At 47.4% G+C, this 8,074-nt stretch overlaps 1 protein-coding gene across 1 annotated transcript; it reads left to right on the top strand.

Annotated features, from left to right (window-relative positions):
- Nucleotides 1-1,173: 1,173 nt before the first annotated feature.
- Nucleotides 1,174-7,852, top strand: ESPNL (espin like). The gene is given in 7 exon segments (XM_073358699.2): nucleotides 1,174-1,212; nucleotides 4,600-4,743; nucleotides 5,932-6,232; nucleotides 6,235-6,333; nucleotides 6,336-6,407; nucleotides 6,460-6,602; nucleotides 6,604-7,852. Coding segments are annotated over 7 exon segments (1,674 nt in total). The 3' UTR covers nucleotides 7,480-7,852.
- Nucleotides 7,853-8,074: the final 222 nt, after the last annotated feature.

The raw sequence follows: 8,074 nt of genomic DNA, 5'->3' as shown, positions 1-8,074 counted from the left end.
TGGATGCAGGGCACTTGTCAGGATTATCTGAGCATATTTCACTTAATCATTTCCCTGTACTGCGGGGTCTTCTGGGACTGGGACACCTTGGGCCCTCCTGTTCTCTGCCTGTGGCACATAATAGTCTGGTCTCCCGGGGGGGGAGGGGGGGATGTGAGACTCATTTTGCTTCTTCGGTCAAGTGTGCAGGCACTGAGTGGTGCTGATGCTGTGGTGCTGTATAGGAGCTCAGGCTTGATGAGTTGAAGGGACCACGAGAGCAATGACTCTATATTCATTTGGACTGCAGTCAGTGACAGGTCTGTAGACAGTGACAGGCTAGTGCCTAAACCTGCTGACGCTGATCATAGAATCATAGAATATCAGGGTTGGAAGGGACCTCAGGAGGTCATCTAGTCCAATCCCCTGCTCAAAGCAGGACCAATCCCCAATTTTTGCCCCAGATCCCTAAATGGCCCCCTCAAGGATTGAACTCACAACCCTGGGTTTAGCAGGCCAATGCTCAAACCTACTGAGCTATCCCTCCCCCCCAATGATGATGTGAAGGGACATAGATAACGGCTCGTTTGTCTCTGTGTCTGCTACTATTGTCCCTTTGGGTATCAGAACTTTGGAACATCCCCTCACATCCCTCCCACCCATCTCAGAAAACCTGCCATTCTTGCTCTGTTGTTCTGCACCGCCCCCTGAAATTAGTCAGAGGTATAGTGTAGTGCAGGGTACTTGTTTTATGCAAAAGGGGTCATTGTCTCTCTGCTAGTCCATCTCGGTGGGTTTTTTTAATAACGGTCCTTCCAAATGAGGACAAGTAGGATTGCAACTAATTTCCATGTGGCATTATTGTCACAGGTGCACTAGTCCCCCTTGAGAAGAATGAGATCTGTCTTGCAGCAGTAACCTATGGTTTAAGGGAGGCCATTATGGAAGAGGCAATACTAACAGATGACTCCCTCCCAAACTCCTCCTTGGAGGATAATTGTTCATCCCCCCTGCACTGGGCAACTGGATGATCAGGTGTTGTGCTTCCCTGTCCTCTTTCACAGTTGTCTATGTCCCAGTAGTCCGCTCAGTGGAGGACTTCTAGTAGTCAGGAGTGTCAAAAGGACTCCAGTAATAAAGAATCAGCACACTGACGACTACTACCGACCAGAGAGTGGACAGGAGCACCTCAGGATGTCGAGTGAGGCCATCGCGAGGATGGAGAATGGCAAGGTACCCCACAGCCTGCAGGGCGGGGATTGGTGTAAGAGCTCATCTTTGTTTTCTTTCGAAGGTTCCTAGAGGGGATCAACTTTGGCACACTACTGGAGCAATTAATATTGGTAAAGTGTCTTAAAAGAAACTGCTTAACTAGAGCTGGGCAAATTCTGCAAATATTTATTTGAATGACAGCACTAGACCCGATTTTGTTCTTGCTTATGCCTGTTTTACACTGGCACGGCTCCCTAAACTTCCAGTGTAAATGACAGCAGAATCTAACCCCATGAATTTCCTTCCATAGTATTTATATTTGTCTTTCCTGAACATTTTCAGAGGGGAGTTTCTTCTCAAGAACATTTGCGGAAGAAGAGAGTTTCGCAAATACTTGTGCCAACATGTATTGGTGCAACTGCTTGAGCTGAAACTGAAAAGAAGCAGCTGAAGGATTGGAAAATACCCGGTCAAGTCACAGGAACAATAGCAAGTAACTCAGGACATGTGAGCGAATTAGAAATGGCAAATACCAGAAGTCTCAGGAATCTTTAAATTGAAACACATAATTGAACACATAATTTCAGATAATGAAACACATTTGTAAAAATCTAAGTCTGTTCATTTATAATTTGGGAACAGAAGAAGGGGCAAAAGCATTAAAGAAATATTGTTTGTTGTTTTTCTCTGAGTAGTCCACTCAAGTGCTGAATCTCCCAGTAAGGAGCAGTGAGGAGTCTCACCTGACTGGAATCTGAGTGGACATTCACAGGGCAATGCTGTGTAGATATGTATTATTCCTAACGTTGGAAGGGCTATATCTGCTTGATACCAGCTGATGTGAAGCCAAGATCTGTGGGAAGATTCACAATGCTGCTGTGCTAACTGGCACTACCAGTAAGTGGCCATGAAGCTGCTCTAATTGGTTGAGCCAAAAGGAAAGCAGTAGAAAGACCCCATGTTATTTTGGAAGATGTAGACACTGAAACCTGTTTCACATTTTCAGAGATTGAAGAGCCCTTCTTTCTCTGTGTCTTTCCAGTCTCGGACATCAGTGAATCATCCTCTGCCGCTGGGAGTAAGCCACACACCTAGCCATGGTGAAAGAAGGAATTATCCACACACATCAGAACATAGCCAGTGAGTCCAGGATCTCGTATTTCTTCTGAAACGCTCACCAACAGATGTGAATGTTAGAGCTTCCTGGCTGTTCCAGTCTTAAATGGCCTGGGGCAATCCTGTAGTATTTCACTGGTATATACTAGTGACTATCAGTATTCACAGGAACTGTAAAATAGCAAATATTTATGCACTTTATGGGTTAGAGTCTCAGGTGGTATCAACTAGCCTCTAGCCATTGACTTCAGTAAAACTGAAAATTGACTTCCATGGAACTCTATCCTCTATGCCAGGTGAAGGCTGCTCCAAAATATTTGTATTATATTTGCAAATATTTTACAGCGAAATTGGAAATGGATGTAAATTTTGTAATAATTTAAAATGTGTTCTCTAGGGCTAATAGAGTATTGACTTTCCTTGCTGATTAATACCATTACTCAGTCTGTATTCTTAATAATGCAAATCACTGTACTGCTAAAGCGAAATACCCCCTTAAAATTGTTCTCATTTACCCTCTGTCCCCAAGCATAGAGCCTGTAAAGGACAGGGTCTCAATCTGTTGTCTAACTGCATGCCCTACTCTTCCCATTGCCCTGAACCTCTTTTCCACAAGTCTGTATTTTCTCTCCCTCCAACCAGAAGGTCCTTCAACAAGCTGAAAACTAGCAAGCCCAGCAAACTACTCATAGGAGAGTCGAAATTGTGCAAATCCCTGCAGAAGGTCAGGATCACAGCCTTGTTCGCACACTCCGTATGTTGCTGACTCATCTCCGCAGCTCCCTTTGGACTTTCTATTTCCGCTTGACCTCTCCTCTGTTCGTCAGAGATGCCTCTTCAGCTGAACTTCCGAGGTTTTTGATCAGTGCTCAAGGCAACAATCTCCATTCAGCTACAATTTGTTGTCTCTGGCGGCATCGCCAATCTTTCCTGAGTCAGAGACTCCCTTTCTCCCAGGCCCAACGCCTCTGCTGGCTGAAGGCTGGGGAGTGGTGTAGAAGCCAGTATGGTGGCTCTACACCACCAGAGGATTCTGCCTAAAGGAGGGTAGCTCCTTCAGCAGATGCATACACTGGCTGTGGAATAGCACACTAACATCCCATTATATTTACCACTGCTGCAATCAGTGTTAGCAGCCAATAGAACAAACCCCAGGGGACAGCGCTGGCGAGGTATTTACTCAGGTTCCTTGCCTCTCCCTCCGCATCCCCAAGGCCATTTGGATAGCTTCTAGAAATCAGAAAAATGAGTAAAGTTGTGGCATGTAGACCTTTGTTCTTTTGACAGTCATGTTTCACAAACACTTTAGTACCAAATTCAATTTTTTTTTCCAAAATGAGTTAAGAAAATGATCAAAACCATTACTGGCCGTTTTCATCCCCCCAAACCCTGGCTGTCACAGAGGGCTGACGTGCTGACCAGGACGTAGCTGCTGCCGAGGCTTGGTGTGGGAGTTTGGCATCTAACTCCCGCCCACCGTCATGAATATCTGTGCTCAAGCAAAACGTTAGTGGCTGCTGTGCTGCTGAATGTGCTGTCCTGCTCTGAACACATCCAAACGTGGCTGGAGAGGATGCTTTCCTCCTGAGGCTCCTGTACTTCACAACCTGAGCATGTGCCATCCGCCAGGGCCTCTGGATGGTGCTAGTGCATGTCACAGACTTGCTCTTTGGTTATCTGCACATACTCCAGCTCTCAGCAATTCAGCCGGGCAGTAAGAGGGCACTCCGTAACCTGGGCTCCCAGCCTGCAGTGCTGATGGATGGCTGAAAGGGTTGGGTGTGTAAACATACACTCATAGTGTGAAATTCAGAGTGAAACGTTCTCCAAGACAGACTCTTGGAATTCGATCTTTAGCTAGAGCCCCAAATCAGGCTGGCTGTGCTTGGTGCAGAATCCAGTTGAGGAGGAGCGGACAAAGTGGTGGCTTAAAGCCCTCCATTTACCCTTCGGTCAGGACTGCACATAGAAGTCGGTTTGAACCCCAAAGTATCTTAAAGCAGCCTCGAGGCCAATCTATGCTGGGTGGCACAGCTCCTAGTGGCTGGAACAGCTCCTGGTGACCACTCGGCTGGTACAGGATTGCAATCCTCTCCAGACATAGTCGCTTCCATCCCAGGCCACCCCCTGACCTACGCCAGCATCTTCCTGTTTTGGAATACGTGACAGCCGCACCTATTCAAAGATGCTTTACCTGAGCAGAGCAACCCAGACAGCATGGTCCACTGCAAGAAGTCCTCTTAAAAACTAGCTGTACTGGAAAAACACGAGCTGATTCCTATCACTGTGCAGGGTGAGAAGACTGCACCAGCAGATCCTGTGCAGAACAGCTGCATCTTCCCACTAGATGAGCCGTACGGATCAGACCTCCACGCCCTGGTGCCCACCCATGATGAACATCACCACTCAATTCCTGAGTGGAAGCGGCAGCAGATGGTGAGGAAGCTGCAGGCTCGACTGGAAGCAGGAGAGGGCAAGGGCAGGATGGAATGGTACTGTGCTGACTGAAGGAGAACTGGCTGTTGTAGGCTGGGTTAGAAAGTCTTTATAGGCTTCTTCTTGCTTTGCTTGTTCCTCTTTGCTTCTTCCCAGCTTACGCCCTAAGTTTCTCTCAGCTACGTCAAGTCTTACCTCAGTCTTGAATGCTAATATCATGAGATCATTGCACTCCTGGTTTTCCGTCACTGGTATAATTACCTCAGTGGAATGGCACCAGGGTTCAGCCCACAGTCCCAGGGCAGGGCAGGGTTCAGGCTTTTGTCTATTCTTGAAACTCAGTGCAGACAAGGACCTCAAAAATAATGGATTTTTGGTTCGGGGGGGGGACGGGGGACCAATATTTCTGAGGAAAAGTCCAGTTCGATTCAAACCAGAATCTTTCTTTCCCCAAACTTTTTTCAAAATGAAAATTAAAGTAAAATGTTTTAGTTGACTTGAGATGTTCAGGTCAATTTGAAATTTTTTTCTTTGTGTTTTGAATCAGCCATTTTTGAAGTGTTTCACCCTTTTTTGGTGTGTTTGTTTTTTATCATCCAAATGTCAGTTCAAATGGCCATTTCTAATTGAAGAGTTGAAATGAAACATTTTGAAAGAAAACGGTCACAAACAAACTTTTCAACTCGGAAAAAAAGTTTGACCAAAATCTTTCACTGAATTTGACCCAAACTTGAGAAATAGGTTTCAGGACCTGAAAATGCTTATTTCAGTGAAAAAAACTATTGGTCAAAACCATGCTGTTCAGCTTCAGTGCAGACCCAATGAAAGCTACGTGGTGCCAGAGCAAGGACTGTGCACTCAGACAATGCCAATGACTTTCAAGCCAACATGGCCCTTAGACCAATAGACACAGAGACCTTCTCAAAGCAAGGGGGAGCCCTGGACCCGTGTGTTAGGGAGGCGGACCCGTCTCCATTTTTTAGAAGTCACTACCTCTCTAATCACCAATCGCAGAAGCAGTGGGAGCCAAATCCTGTGCAAGTTCATCATATTGCTGGGATGTCAGTGCCTTTGTATCACACCAGTGTGTATGTGGGCTGTGTGTGTGTGGGTGATCTGAAAACCTGGCTCTAGAAGATTACATTAATGACCTTCTGTAATCTCTCAATTTCTGTCTCCCGCATACAGAGCAATGGAGGCAGTTCAGTTGAGATGTGGGACTGGAGGTATTTGCAGGCCCACAATGGTATCCTGGGCCCCTTCGGGGAGTTGCTGACTGAGGGCGACCTACTTTACTTGGAGAAGTAGATTGAGAATCTGTAGCTGAGGAACAGGTGTCAAGAGTGTGAGAGAGAGCTGGGGTGCCTGGTGGAGGAGCTGCAGACCATCCTGCCTGCCCCCATTGTCCATATCACCGTCAACAGCCAGCTCCTGCACCAGGATGGCCAGGCGCTTCCTATCTGGTGCAGCCGAATCTCTGGCATGGTGAAAGGATGTCTGTGCTGCTCACTAATGTAAACGGCCTGAGGAAGGAGGCGGAGATGCCATCCCCAAAAGAATCATCCGTGCCTAGTGAGGGTAAGTGTCCAAGTGGGGGAGAGCAGAGAGAGAGATTCTGGAGTATGGCGTCTCTGACAGGAAGCAGAGAGGTAATTTTGAGAAACATATTCTCCCAGAACAAAGAATGGCCTTGGAGCTAAGAATGGCCTTGGGAACACTCAGGAGGGTGCTGGTCAGGCGAGGATGTTGCTTCTCAAAATCAGTGGAGCAGCAGTAAGAGCAAGAGAAAACTAGTCTGTGAAGAGCATGCGTTTGGCGAGATGAAAAATGCCAGTGACCCTGGGATCAGCTGCAAAGAGGAAACCTTCAGATGTGAGCAGGTTTCTTGTTCCAGTGGCAGAGTCCGCTAGCCTCAGGAAAGAACGAATAGTGATGCTGTTTCTGTGCCACTGGAAGAAATCTGCTTCCTTGAAAATCACAGCCAGGAAAAAGCTTGAGTCCCAGAGAGTCAGGAAAATAGGAGAGGTGGAGGCAGCTCTAGCGGTCAGAAAGGAACAGATTCCCGAGGAGAAGCCGGTGGTGGAAATGAGAAAACTGAGCTATTTAATTCACCAAAGGAGCACCATCAAGAACCTGACTGGCAACAGGAAGGACATCACCTCTCAGGTGCCCTCACGACAAATCTGCAGCCTGAACCGCCAGCAGGCTATCTATTCCCTGGAGCAGTTCCTGCCCCACGTCAATGGAGTGCCCACCGATTACAACAGCCTGACTCTTGACCTTTTTATGCTTGGCGACTTCCACATCCTGGAACTGGACCTTCCTCAGGAGGAAAGCAAGATGAGGCACCTCCTCTGCTTCGAGGTGAACGACCACTTGAGCAGACGCTGCTGGGAGACCCTGCGAGCCTTCCACAAGGCAGTGACTGATGAAATCAGTGGTGGCAAGCGCGGCTGGAAAGATAGCTTTGAAGACATTAAGATCATGTTTTTTGGTAACGCCAAGGACCTAGCCTGGGAGCTGGAACCAAGTAGAGCATCAGCGGAAAGCTCTCTAAAGCCAGTGTCCAGAGTTTGGGTTCAGAGTGCTGCTCTTGAGCAAGGTGGACATGATCCAGGAAACTGTTCTGAGCTAGGTAGCTTCAACAATGATGAGATCTGCAGATACATTGACCGCAGCTTTGCCTTCTGGAAAGAGAAAGAAGCTGAGATCTTCAACTTCAACTTTGAGGAGTGAGCTCCTTTGGCCATGTTGGAACTGCCTTCCCTTGGCCTTGTGTGAATGGGAGCTTGGGGGCTGTATTGCACCTGGGATGCTGGTTCTTCCCCCTCCCCATCTCTCAAATATGTCAAGGAATAGACCTTGAAGAGCTCAGAAATTTTTCTGATGGAGAGATTTCTGAATAGATTTCGGAACTAGCAGGAAGACTTTCCAAGGCACAAAGAGGGAATTAGGCAGCCGGCTCCCATTGTGCCTTTGACAATCTACTCCAAGGCTCTTCCCCTCAGCCTTTTCAACTGTTAAGATGCCTCTTCTTTTCAAGCAAGCTGCCATTTCTTCAACAAGACAGCTCGCCACCTATCCCCTCCACCCCAGCCCACCCAGCTATTCTATCTCTGGCAGGAGAATCTCCTGTGATTCTTTGTCTGCATAGCATGACTTTGAACGCTATGGAAAGCCCCAGATGGAGCTGAACCTGCCAATGGGCTGCCCTCTGCACAAACACTCACAGACCCTAGTACCATGGGATGGCTTTGAGGATACAGGGAGTATCAAAGGACAAATTCAGCTGCAACCGGCAATGCCAGCTAAGGAAATGATTGGCAGCAGT

This window comes from Lepidochelys kempii, chromosome 9 (genome assembly GCF_965140285.1).
Source record: "Lepidochelys kempii isolate rLepKem1 chromosome 9, rLepKem1.hap1, whole genome shotgun sequence".
In the NCBI taxonomy this organism is placed as follows: Eukaryota; Metazoa; Chordata; order Testudines; family Cheloniidae; genus Lepidochelys; species Lepidochelys kempii.
Note: the sequence above shows the minus strand (reverse complement) of the source record. Positions and strands in the feature narration are given on the sequence as shown.